Source organism: Theropithecus gelada, chromosome 1 (assembly GCF_003255815.1).
Source record: "Theropithecus gelada isolate Dixy chromosome 1, Tgel_1.0, whole genome shotgun sequence".
NCBI classification, from domain to species: Eukaryota; Metazoa; Chordata; class Mammalia; order Primates; family Cercopithecidae; genus Theropithecus; species Theropithecus gelada.
In genome coordinates this window covers 18,887,661-18,900,753 of record NC_037668.1, presented here as the reverse complement: position 1 = coordinate 18,900,753, position 13,093 = coordinate 18,887,661, and the positions used below count along the sequence as shown (strand labels likewise).

Here is a 13,093-nt window from a genome sequence, read left to right as displayed (position 1 = left end):
TGCCTGCCTGGAAAACGGGGAAGTCAGGCCAGGCGGGAACTCTGCAAGGATGCAGAGGAAGCTAAGAGGGAAAGTTGCTTTGAGAGGAGGACACTGGGAGGGGTTGGGAGTGGCAGGCAGGCCTGACTTGTCCATAGCTCACCGGAGGCCACCTTGGCAGCACCTTTAGGAAGGGCAAGTCTGGCCTCTACACCAGCCCCCTCCCTCTTCTCCATTTCCCCTTCAACAGCACCCCTCTCATCATCTCTGGGGGCCAATGCTTTCTTCTTTCCCTACCTCCTCTATGGAAATCTTTTCACAGGGGAGGGTCTGAAATAGCAAATGGTGCTTACAGGGCTGGGTTCCCGCCTGCATGCACACTAACACGAAAGGTGCTGTAGTGAATGGAATTTGGGGCAGTGAGGGGAAGGCGTGGAGATGTGGTAGGAACTTGTTGCTGGTGGGGGATGGGTGCCATAGATATCCTTTAGACCACAGGCTACTTCCCCTATCTCCTTTGGGGTGACCCTGAGTATTCTCTGCGGAACACCGGAATCCTGTGAGGCGCCCTCCTTGCCCACATTGACGCTGCGCTGGCTCGAGGGTCACATTCACGGTCTGGCAGAGGGAGCAGGGGTGACCGCCGCCGTCCGCCTCCTGCTCCCCTTGCCGAGTCACGTGTCACGAAGAGCAAACTGAGCAAAGTGAGCTGCGCAGATGAGGGGAGACTCGTCGTCACCGGGCGTGCAGTGGCATCTGCTGGGCTCCCCCATCCCGTCCTAACCCGGAACAGCCCCGGGCAGGAGGCGTGGAAAGTCGAGGGGAGAAACCGCGAATGTGTGTTGTGTAAGCCAAGGCGCAGGGTGGGGCGCGGGCGGGACTTGGGCGGGTGGGGTGGGCTTGGCCGAGCCGGCCTCCGGGGCATCGACCGCTATAAGGCCAGCCGGACTGCGACACAGCCCATCCCCTCGACCGCTCCCGTCGCACTTGGCCGCCTCCCTACCGGTGAGTTCTCGCCAGGAGCCCTGGGTACTTCCCAGGGCCAGCCGTCCTCACGCTGGGGCTCCAGCCATCCCCTGCCCCGTCCAGCTGCTGGATCCAGACTGGGGCCGTCTGTGGCGCTCCCCTGCTGGAGGGATAGTCAGAAGCAGCAGTGCTGTGCCAGGCAGGCCTTGGGCTAAGGGATCCCAATGGGGTGTGCTCTTTTGGGGTGCGGAAGGGAGTGCCCTGGGTGTGTCATTGCCACCACGTGTGGCCCTGTGAGGCTGTGCTTAAGCTGCCTGTGCAGCCTCTATCCCCTTCCCCTGCCCAGCCATACTCCCTAACTTCTGGATCCCCTGAAGGACAGTTCTCAGCTGTGCCCAAAGCTACTGTTCCTATATGCTTCTTAGAATCCTTAAGCCACCTCTCCTGCCTTGACCCTAGTCTTCTCTCTCCTTCCCCTTCAAGTCCTGGGCTGTCTCCTGATGCCATTGTGTGTGGCCTGAGACTGGGTGGTTCCAGAGGGGTCGGGGCTAGTGCAGGCAGCATTATTGGGCGGTGTGGGTGAGAAGTCCTTGCTCCCATGGCACTGACAAGGCCCTCTGCTGCCAGCTCCAAGTCCAGCCCTCAGCCATGGCATGCCCCCTGGATCAGGCCATCGGCCTCCTTGTGGCCATCTTCCACAAGTACTCCGGCAGGGAGGGTGACAAGCACACCCTGAGCAAGAAGGAGCTGAAGGAGCTGATCCAGAAGGAGCTCACCATTGGCTCGGTGAGTGGCCTCCTCTGCAGGACCCCTTTTCCCACCCTTGTCCTTTGGAAGCAGGATTAGGGGAGGGAGAGGTGCCAGGTGCATCTGACTCACATTTACCCACATTCTGAGGCCCTGGTCCACATGTCTTACTGAGCTGTAGACCCACTCTCCCAGAGGGTAGGGGATGCTCCCAGTCTGATATCCATCGCTCCAAATGAGGGCCAGTAACTGAGGAGTAGCTGAGGAGAAGTAATGCCAAAGTGAAACTCAAGGTGGACATAGGTCCTTGGTGATGAGGGAGCACAGATCCACTTGCAGAGATGGCTGCCTGGGAGGGGGAAGCGGAAGAATCCAAGATTGTCATCACCACTGAGTCTGGATTTCACATTCTAACACGTTAGAAGCTGCAGGATGCTGAAATTGCAAGGCTGATGGAAGACTTGGACCGGAACAAGGACCAGGAGGTGAACTTCCAGGAGTATGTCACCTTCCTGGGGGCCTTGGCTTTGATCTACAATGAAGCCCTCAAGGGCTGAAAATAAATAGGGAAGATGGAGTCACCCTCTGGGGGTCCTCTCTGAGTCCAATCGAGTGGTGGGTAATTGTACAATAAATTTTTTTTTGGTCAAATTTACCCTTGTGTCCTGGTTTCCGAATTATTTCTGTTCCTCCTTGACTTAGTGGGGCACCAGCCATCGGAAGATTTGCTCATAGTCAACCTCTGAAAATGACTCATTGACTCGCCAGGCCAGGGGACACACCCTGACAAGGCTCCCTCTAGCACATAAGGTGCCTTTATGTGAATGAGGAGAGATGCCCCTCTTGGCAATGCCATCCTAAGGAAAGCCTCAAGTGGTTTCCAGTAGAGTGTCCTGGGATGAGCTTGGAGATGGAAATGGTCCCTGGGCTGGGATGTGATGGGGTTTGGGGGCCTGGAAGTGGGGCAGAGATAGTCCCAGAGGCTCCCAGATGAGTTTTGCTCTGGGTGTGGCAAGAAGGGCCCTGGGGTGGGGCAAGTCCCCTTTCTCACCACAGTGCAGGGGGCAGATAGGACACATCTGAGATGCCTGAGGCTTGGCTGGGGGAGTTTCCTAGACCAGTGAGGACGCTGTGTGACTGAGTCTACTGCGGCTGCGCAGGTCCCAGGTGGAGTTGGGGAGGCACACTCTAGGAGTGTGTCCCTGCATTCAGGGATGAGGGCCTTTTTGTTGGAATGGTGGTCTGAGGAGCTGGCAGCTGCACCAACACGTGAACCAGGGGGTGCTCAGTAATGGGGCGGGGTGTCTCTGCAGCCTCAGCATAATGACTCATTCGGCACTTCCACGGGATCCCAGCCTGGATCTCAGCCCCATCAGAGAAGATGACTAATTGAATTATTGTCCATCGTCTGCATTAGTGTTTTCAGGCAGGAGGGAAGAGGGTAAGGAGGGTAAATGCTGTTTCCGGATGATGCCACATCATTCAGCCTCTCTAGGCCTAGTCCGAGCTGGGCAAGTCCACCTCTAGCTCCTGGGGAAGAGATCTTGACTTTAGATGGAGACCACATCCTTCCGTCCCTCTCACCTCCCCCACTTCCCTTGGGGGTCCAACTTTGTGGAATTAAGTTGTCTTCTGAATCCACTGGGTGGGGATTGGTAAACAGCTGGGAGCCGCACCTTCTTGGAGCCCCTCCTTCTCTATTGCCTCCCCTGTCCTGCAGGGAGAAGTCGCGCTGTTGGCTGCAAGAGACCGGGGACCGAATTCCCCCTCTGCACAGCCGTGCCCAAGCCTTGGCTCTATTCAGCTCCCTCTGGAAAAGTACGCACTCCTCAACCCCTCCCGCGCCCCGCTAGGTTCCCGCCCTACGCCCCTTTCCTCCCCCTTTCTTCCAGTTCCTCGCCGCCTGTCTTCCAGTGGCGGACAACTTGGGGCTCGGAGCGAGCGCCCTCCTGTGAGCAGAGAGCAGCAGGCAGCGGGGACAGTCGGGTTGGTTTTCTTGAGCCTCTGGCAGGGGCCTGCCGTAGGTCTGTGGCCTGGCAGTCACCGAGTCCTTAGGAAGAGGAAGACAGAATAGGGCGCCCCGGGAACGTCAGGGTAGGTGATCCTTTGGCTCCCGGCAATCAGCCCTAGAATTAAGCAACTTAGCTTCACAATCGACACACCTACCACAAGTAAGTCCATGAGGGAAAGGCGGTCCCTTTGTAAAGACAAATGGAATCTGAACCTGAACCCTGCGCCTCCCCTCCCCCACCTGCAACTCTTCTGCAAGGCTGGAAGACCTTCGTGCAAATAAATGCTGCCTGCGGAGAGGGAAGAGGAAGCCCGTTGCTGCGGGGAGGGGATGCTCAGGCAAGGCAGTCCGCCGGGCGTTCCTGGGGAGCTCTGGTGGGTGGGCAGGCCACCGGTGCAGGGGAATCAACACAGGTGCACGGTCCATCTGCTAAGTAAACAGGCGTGTCCTTTCGTTTCTGCTTCTCCACAGTGGTGGAGGGGAACGGGAACATGGATTTCAAGAATAAGACAAAAAACAAAACAAACAGCAAATCTTTAGGGGTATAATTTTTAAGTTTTTTTTTTTTTGGCAGGGGAGGGGAGGGAAGCAGTATTTACAATGGAATATGGTAGGTGCAGCTGTCAAATGGTGGAATTGGGTGTGGAGAGGTGCACAGACTGGACATTTTATTGCTCCAACCAACTTAAAGTTGTAATTGAATCCTTTTAGCTCACTGTTGAGTATGGTGTGGGCTTATAGGATGGGGAAAAGTTAGGATGTGAGCTGAGGGCTTCGTGAGAGGTCACTTTACTTTTCTGAAGGTTGAGCAGTGGGAGTGGCTCTACATCTCTCCACTTCCTTCAGCTGAGGTCAGCCCATTACTGACATTAATCCTACAATCTAACCACCCTAACGCCGGTGAAGCCGCAACAGCAGCACCACAGACCATCTCTGTAAGCTGGGGCGGGCCCCAGGTAAGGGGGTTTAGGACTGAGTTACAGGAAGTGGCTCTCTGTTTTTTGCCAAGCAAATAGGAAATTGTCAAGAATAATGCCACCATCTTTGTATAAGACCACACTTGTATAGCAACTTCGTTTTCATGAGGTGCCGTCATAGCCATTGCATCTGGTCATCTTCAGAAGATTTATGTATAGTATGTATTATTTTATTTTAATAGAGACTGTTTCTCTCTGTTGCCCAGGATAGAGTGCAGTGACACTATCATAGCTCACTGCAGCCTCCAATTCCTGGGCTCCAGTGTTCCTCTCACCTCAGCCTCCCGAGTAGCTAGGACTACAGGTGTGCACCAACATGTCTAGCTAATTTATTTTTTGTAGAGATGAGGTCTTGCTGTTTTGCTCAAGCTGGGCTTGAATTCCTGACCTCAAGTGATCCTCCCTACTTGGCCTCCCAAAGTGCTGGGATTAAGGTGTGAGCCATGTGAGCCGCTGTGCTCAGCTTGTATAGTATATATTATTAACCCCACTGGACAAGTGAGAAGAGTGAGCTACAGGGAAGCCATTGCCTCTACCCAGGTCAGACTGTAAGTTAAGAGGGAACTGTGAGCAGAGCTGAGTTCTTCTGATTCCAGGCCAGCTTGTTAGTGCCTGTCTCATGATATTCTTTAACCATTTCTTCCTTATCTTTTTCTCTTAAATGTTTTAATTAGATATTGGGAATATATAAAACTGTTTATAGACTACATCTAAGATACAAGAACAATGACACAAAACCCACCCAGTTTAACAAGTGAAAGTTACCATTACCTTCTAATTCCCTAACTTGTCTTCCCTATCCCATTTTCTTCCCTCTCAGTGGAACTGCTATCTGGTAATACTATTTGTCATTTCCTTTCTTAATAATTTTTACTACACGTATTTTCATCTCTAAACAATATATGGGTTTACATTATTGTGAGTTTTATGTAAATGGAATATCACGTGCATTGTTCTGTTATTGGCTGTTTTTCACTCAACATTATGTTTGAGATTTATCCAAGTTGCTCTAGTTTGCTAGATTTCACTGCTATGCAAGAGTTCATCATATGACTACATTATTTATCCTGGCCATTGCTGATTATCATTTTGGGTTATTTCTATTTTTCCCATTACAAACAATGCTTCTGTGACCATTTCTGTAGATATCTCCCAGGATTCGTGCCAGAGGTTCGTACCTATGTGTGGAATTGCTGGAGGTTTGTACCTATGTGTGGAGTTGCTGGTGTGTAGAGTACTCACACTTTCAGTTCTACTAGAAAATGCCACCTTGTTTTTCAAAGTTATTGTATTAATTTGCACTCATACCAGCTTTGCATGTTCCATTTACTCCATATCCTTATTTTTTGTTGGGCTAATTTTTTTTGGTGCCTAGTATGAAATATTAACCGATTTTTAAAATTTGTATTTCCTGGATTACTGATGATTCTGAGCATTTTTTTTTTTTAAGTAGAGATAGGGTTTCACTGTGTTTGCCAGGATAGTCTCAATCTCCTGACCTCATGATTCGCCTGCCTTGGCCTCCCAAAGTGCTGGGATTATAGGCGTGAGCCACTGCGCCCGGCCAAGCATCTTTTCATATACTTATTGGCCATAAGTTTCTGGTCAAGATTTTTTCTCTTGTCCTTATATATGTTGCAATTGTCATCTAGTTTGTGGCTTGTTTTTTTACTCTCTTTAAGGATTGAAAATTAGGAAGGTATTAATTTACTTTTTCCTTTTTTTTTGAGACAGGGTCTTGCTCTGTTGCCCATGCTGGAGTACAGTGGTGTAATCTTGGCTCACTGCAACTTCCACCTCCCAGGGTCAAGCAATCCTCCCACCTCCGCCTCCTGAGTTGCTGGGACTATAGGTGTGTGTCACCATGCCTGCCTAATTTTTTTGTAGCGATGAGGTCTCACTATGTTGCCCAGGCTGGTCTCAAAATCCTGGGCTCAAGTGATGCTCACACCTCAACCTCCCAAAGTGTTGGGCTTGCAGGTATGAGCCACCCTGCCTCACCTAGATTTTAAAAATATCTTTGAATAACATGTTATCATTTTCAGCATGCATGTACTTAATTGTACCGTTATTGACATTGTTGCAAATGCCATATTTTTTTGTTTATGGAAAGGCCAACCTCTGTAACATTTTAAAAAATATTTTATTTTTAATTATTATTATTTTTAAAAAGAGATGAGATCTCACTGTGTTGTCCAGGCTAGTCTTGAACTCTTGAGCTCAAGCAATCCTTTCACCTCAGCCTCCCAAAGTGCTGGGATTACAGGCATGAGCCACCATGCCTGGCTTATAAAATATTTAAAGAGATTTATTCTGAGCCACATGTGAAGACCATGACCCATGACACAGGTTTAGGAGGTCCTGAGACCATGTGACCAAGGTGGTTGGGTTATAGCTTGATTTTATACATTTTAGGGTGACAGAAGTTACAGGCAGACATCAACACATTAAGGTATACACTGATTTGGTCTGGAAAGATAGGACATCTCAAAGTGAAGACTTACAGGTCATACGTGAATTCAAAGAATTTCTGATTGGCAATTGATTGAAAAAGTTAAATTATTACCTGAAGACCTGGAATCAATAGAAAGGAGGGTCTGGGTTAAGATAAAGGATTGTGGAGACCAAAGTTCTTATTATGTAGATGAAGTTTCATAGGTGGCCACCCTTAGAGACACTAGATGGCAAATATTTCCTATTCAGATATTTAAATGATGCTAGACTCTCAGCTAATCTCTTCTATGTTTTTCATGTGCAACATGATTTTTTATTGATGCCTAATAGTTGTACATATTTATGGGGTACATGTGGTATTTTGAAACAAGTACACAATATGTAATGGTCAAATCAGAGTAATTAGGTATCCATCACCTCAAGCATTTACCATTTCTTTGTGTTGGGAACATTCCATATCTTTTTTTCTAGCTGTTTTGAAATTTGTTATAAATTCTTGTTAACTAAAGTTCCCTTTCTGTGTTATGGAACACTGGAACTGACTCCTTCTGTTTAACTGTATCTTTGTACCTATTAACCAACTTCTCTTCGTCCTCCCCTCTCCTCTACCCTTCCCAGCGTGTGGGAATCACCATCCTACTCTCTGCCTTTATGAGATTTACTTTTTTAGCTTGCAGATATGAGGGAGAACATTTGATGTTTGTATTTCTGTATCATGCTGCAAGTGAGATGACTTCATTCTTTTTTTTGTGAATGACTAGTATCCCATCGTGTATATATACTGCATTTCCTTTATTCATTCATCCATTAATGGACACTTAGGCTGATTCCATATCTTGACTATTGTAAATAGTGCTGTAATAAACATGAGGATGTAGATATCCCTTTGATATACTGATTTTCTTTCCTTTTGATAATTTACCAGCAGTGGGATTGCTGAGTCGTATGACAGATCTATTTTCACTTTATTGAGGAACCTCCATACTGTTCTCCATTGTGGCTGTACTAATTTACATTCCCACCAAGAATAGACTCGTGTTCTCCCTTCTGCACATCCTTGCCAGCATCTGTTATTTTCCGTCCTTTTGATAATAGACATTTTGTTGATACCCCATTTTAACTGAGATGAGATAGCTCATTATTGTTTAGATTTGCATTTTTCTGATGATTAGTGATGCTGAACATTTTTTCATATACTTCTTGGCCATTTGTATGTCTTTAAAAATTTTTAAACAATTTTATTGAGGTATATATTTTATATATATATATATAATATATGAAATTTTTTTTTTTAGATGGATTCTCACTTTGTCACCCAGGCTGCAGTGCAGTGGCCTGATCGCAGCTCATTGCAACCTCCAACCTGCTGGGTTCAAGTGATTTTCCTGCCTCAGCTTCCCAGGTAGCTGGGATTACAGGCACCCGTCACCATCCCTGGCTAATTTTTGTATTTTTAGTAGAGACAGGGTTTCGCCATGTTGGCCAGGCTGGTCTTAAATTCCTGACTTCAAGTGATCTGCCTGCCTCGGCCTCCCAAAGTGTTGGGATTACAGGCGTGAGCCTTTTAGCCACTGCATGGTGTGGTGGCAGCACCCTACCACCCTTTTTTATTTCCCATTAGGGGGAGCCTTAGCACCCCAGGCCTACATGGTTTGGGACAAATTTTTCCCCCTTCACAACTCACCAGTTAAGGTGAGATCTTTTCAGCTGGAGAAGAGAGCCCCTTTAGCTCACGGCCATCAGGGGTTAAGATTCCTTCCCAGGGGCCCTTTGGCTTCCAGGGCAGTCCTGTTTCCACTGGCTGAGCTTGTGGCAGAGGGGCCGAGCCATACAGGGCTTTTTCCCATTTATTTTATTGGGGCACTTGGTCTTTTATCGACCTGGCCTTCTGCACTGATGGCAATTACTTGGACGAGTGCTTTTAGGGTGAAACATGGAGGGGGCTGAGGGCTTGTGAAGCAGCCAGCGGTTGAGTCTGCCTCTTGTCTCTGCATTTTTCTTTCTCTTTTTAGTCCTGTTGTCCTTATTCTGCTCTCAATTATAAAAGACTGAAGAGGTTAATTTGAGGATTTCCTGCATAGCGGCATGCTGTATTACACAAGAAAACCCAGATGTTTCTTTTTTGAGAGTTTGGGGGTTGAATTTGCCCCAATACTTTAGGATGCAGCCTAGAGGTGAGTCTGAAGGAACAAATGGGGTTTGTCCCATGGTGGGCCTGGGAAACATGTGCTTGGGGGCGGGACTCTTTGGGGGGCATACACGTTCTCTCAGGGTGTCCCGCCGAGATGAAAAAGGGTTCCACTGTGTCTGCTGAAGGACTTGGGGGCGCACTTTCTAAAGGGGTGTCCCACCTATTAGAAAAGGCTGCTTGGCTGCTTCCTTGTACCTGCATTGGCCATCCCATATAAGGCCAATCCAGGTACAAGGAAAACAGGTGAAGGGAGAGCTCTGCCTGTGCTAGCCCAGCAGAGGGGGCGGGTAGGGGAACACTCATTGTTCCAAGGCTGTCTGAGATCACCTGATTTAGCAACATCTGGGACAGGATGCCTGGCTGACTCCACAGGAGAATTTAGAGTAAGAAAGAGAGGGTCTGAGTCACCCAAAGCGTGTGTGAATTTGCTCTGAACGAGATTCCATGGCCAGTTGCATCACACATAGGTATTAGGAACTTCCAACCAGAAAGTACAGGAGAGAGCCTTCTTCCCTTCTGGGCAAGGTGGCCAGCCCCATTCACCCTCTGGCCTTCAGGCAACACTGAAGAGTGGCCCTGGCTAGTTACCATCAATTGCCAGAGGGATACTAGAAGCCAGCTGTTGGAGAGACCAAAAAGATAACATAAACTTAGGCCTCTCACCGTGAGACACTTCCACATGGACACCGTTTAGTTCCACCAAAGTGTGGCTCCAGCCGGAGACCTATAGTTGTTTTCATGCTTAGATGTTGTCCACCAAAGGTCCCCAGTTGGGAAAGAGAAAGAGAGAGGAGAGAGCGTTCCCCATAAAGAGAAAGAGTCCCCCTACGGGCAACTAAAATGTCACAGATGAGCAACAACTCTCTGGGCCTGGTATTGTGTGGACGGTAAAATAATTTACCAAGATGGTTGTATGAAAAGAAAGGCAGATTTGTTACAGAAGTATGAATATGTTGCAAAAGAACCACCGGCAGAGTCAGCAAGAGAGGAACTGACTGCAAGGAAACAAAGGCTTGCTGGGGATTTTATAGGATAGCTCTTTGCTGTGTACTGATGGTTACATCGGCACAGCGGTACTGACAATGCCAAGGTTGCAGTGAGCTAACTTCCAGTTTCTATCAGCTGAGGGTCTGGTGATAGTTGTGATAGAGGCAGGAGACAGCCAAATGTCTAGGCAGATAGGGAAGGGTCCTTGGAGAACTTCCAACCTGCCCAGGTTATTGTGCACAGGGGCTTGCCTAAACATGTGCATGACGAAAAAATCCATCCCTTAACACATGCACAGTAAGGGAAATAAATCAGTGTGGAGTGGCTCAGACTAAGGGCCCGCATGCACACTGAAAGGTCGGGGTGGAGCCACCGGGAATTCATACCTTATGCAAGGGAAGGAGGCTGACTCTTCAGCGCGTATGTGGGAGCCCTGGTATTCAATTGTGAGGTGGAAACCTGTTTGCAGGACCCCTCTATTTGCTGAGAGCTTTCCTTTTGCTCAATAAATTTCACCCTCCTCATCCTTCAATGTGTCCATATGGCTATGTTTCTTGGTTGTAACACAAGAACCTGGATTTAGCTGAATTAAGGAGCAAAATCCTGTATCAGTTGGGCACAGGAAGATGGTGAGTTATTTGTACATGAGGGCTATGAGTCCCGGATCATGAAGAAAGGCCCACTTAGAGCTTGTCTGTTTTCTCTTTTTGCTTTCCCCTGGTCCCACCAGCCTGACTCCTTTTTCCTATTTGGACTCTACACCTCTGACAGCGCCATCCTTCAATCCCTTGTGCACAATGACCTGGGCAGGTTGAAGGAGATTTGGAACTGCTGCCTGCTGGAAAACAATGGCAGAGGTAGCTGCAGACCAACTTATTAACCTCCTGCCCAGCAAGGAGTAATAGGATCAGGGACCTGCTTAAAAAAGCAATCTGGCTACGTTTTTGTAGAGCAGCTGTGGTATGCTGCAGGTCCGCTCCAGCCCCCAGTTGCCTCAGACTCCTCAAAGCCCAAAGGCAAGAGTGGCTAAAGCAGCCAAACAGCAAAGATGGTGGCTGATCTCTTCCTCTGTGAGGTCCATCCAGGGAGGTTTGAAACCTATTTTGGCTGGAAAACACTGCTCGGGGTTACTGGAGGTCCACATAAATAAGAAGTCTGGTCGCCTCTCTGTAGAACTGCTGTGCTGTGCTGGGGGAAAAAAAATCTCAGAAAACCAAGAATAGGGAGAACTAACTTCCTTCCTTCCTTCCTTCCTTCCTTCCTTCCTTCCTTCCTTCCTTCCTTCCTTCCTTCCTTCCTTCCTTCCTTCCTTCCCTTCTCTCCTTCTTTCCTCCTCCTCCTCCTCCTCCTCTTTCTCCTCCTCCTCCTCCTCCTCCTCCTCCTCCTCCTCCTCCTCCAATAGAGACGAGATTTTGCCATGTTGCCCAGGCTGATCTCTCTCTCTCTCTCTCTTTTTGAGATGGAGTCTTACTCTGTCCCCAGACTGGAGTGCAGTGGCACGATCTCTGCTCACTGCAGCCTCCACCTCCCAGGTTTGAGCTTCTTTTACTTCAGCCTCCTGAGTAGCTGAGATTACAGGCATGCGCCACCACACCTGGCTAATTTATCTATTTTTGGTAGAGATGGGGTTTCACCATGTTGGCCACACTGGTCTAGAACTCCTGACCCCAGGAGATCCTCCCGCCTCAGCCTCCCAAAGTGCTGGAATTACAGGTGTGAGCCACCACGCCTGGCCCGATTCATTTATTTTTAGACTTTTGTCTTTTCTAATATATAACTTTAAGACTATACACTTCATCTAAGTACTATTTTAGTTACCCAATAAGTTTTATATTGTCTTATAAATGTATATAATATGTAACCAGCTAGAGTTACTAAACTATATATATATATATATTTTTTTTTTTTTTTTTTCTTCTTCTTCTTTTTTTGAGACAGAGTCTTGCTTTGTCACCCAGGCTAGAGTGCAGTGGCATGATCTTGGCTCACTGCAACTGCCTTCTCCTGGGTTCAAGCTATTCTCTAGTCTCAGCCTCCCGAGTAGCTGGGACTACAGGCATGCGCCACTACGCCCAGCTAATTTTTGTATTTTTAGTAGAGACGGGGTTTTGCCATGTTGGTCAGGCTGGTCTTGAACTCCTGACTTCAGGTGATCCACCTGCCTTGGCCTCCCAAAGTGCTGGGATTACAGGTGTGAGCCACCAGGCCCAGCCTAAACAATATATATATATATTATATATATAGAGGTTAGTTCTACACGTGCTATATTAACCAGCTTTTATTTGGTTATATTTACATGATATATATTTTTTCATTCTTCTCCTGTCAATCTTTTGTATTCTTTTGCTTTAGATTTGTTTTTACTTAAATAGCACATATGGATTTAAAAAACCTGACCAGATGATTTCTTTTTTTTAAACTGGAATAATTAATTCATTCATATGTATTTATGTTACTGATATATTTGTTCTTATTCCTACCATCTATTTTGTGTTCTTGGTTTTTTTTTTCTTTCTTTTTTTTTTGAGACAGGGTCTTGCTCTGTTGCCCAGACCGGAGTGCAGTGGTGGGATCTTGGCTCACTGCAACCTCCACCTCCCGGGTTCGAGTGATTCTCCCACCTCAGCCTCCCGAGTAGCTGGGATTACAGGCATCTGCCACCATACCCTGCTAATTTTTGTACTTTTAGTAGAGACGGGGTTTCACTATGTTGGCCAGCTGGTCTTGAATTCCTGACCTCAAGGGATCTGCCCGCCTCGGCCTCCCAAAGTGCTGGGATTA

General features: G+C 47.8%; 1 protein-coding gene across 9 annotated transcripts; it reads left to right on the top strand.

Moving 5' to 3' along the window:
* The first annotated feature begins 671 nt into the window (after positions 1 to 671).
* S100A6 (S100 calcium binding protein A6) lies at positions 672 to 2,600 on the top strand. 9 transcript variants are annotated; one of them, XR_003118724.1, is made up of 4 exons: positions 677 to 984; positions 1,573 to 1,731; positions 2,115 to 2,307; positions 2,395 to 2,600. XR_003118724.1 is itself a non-coding variant. In XM_025380866.1 (4 exons), the coding sequence occupies exons 3-4, from the start codon at positions 1,594 to 1,596 to the stop codon at positions 2,247 to 2,249; spliced, it is 273 nt and encodes a 90-aa protein (XP_025236651.1). In that variant the 5' UTR covers positions 686 to 825; positions 1,000 to 1,144; positions 1,573 to 1,593; the 3' UTR covers positions 2,250 to 2,347. The 9 variants fall into 9 exon arrangements, 8 of the variants coding, with proteins under 8 accessions (XP_025236617.1, XP_025236667.1, XP_025236651.1 ...); XM_025380866.1 differs by lacking the exon at positions 2,395 to 2,600 and adding an exon at positions 1,000 to 1,144 and having other exon boundaries at positions 686 to 825; positions 2,115 to 2,347; XM_025380873.1 differs by lacking the exon at positions 2,395 to 2,600 and adding an exon at positions 1,020 to 1,144 and having other exon boundaries at positions 743 to 816; positions 2,115 to 2,347.
* Positions 2,601 to 13,093: the final 10,493 nt, after the last annotated feature.

Coding starts and splice junctions, on each gene's coding strand:
- S100A6 (XM_025380832.1), top strand. CDS start 1,594: ATGGCATGCCCCCTGGATCAGGCCATCGGCCTCCTTGTGGCCATCTTC. Junction 1,732..2,114: donor AGGAGCTCACCATTGGCTCG/GTGAGTGGCCTC, acceptor CTAACACGTTAG/AAGCTGCAGGATGCTGAAAT.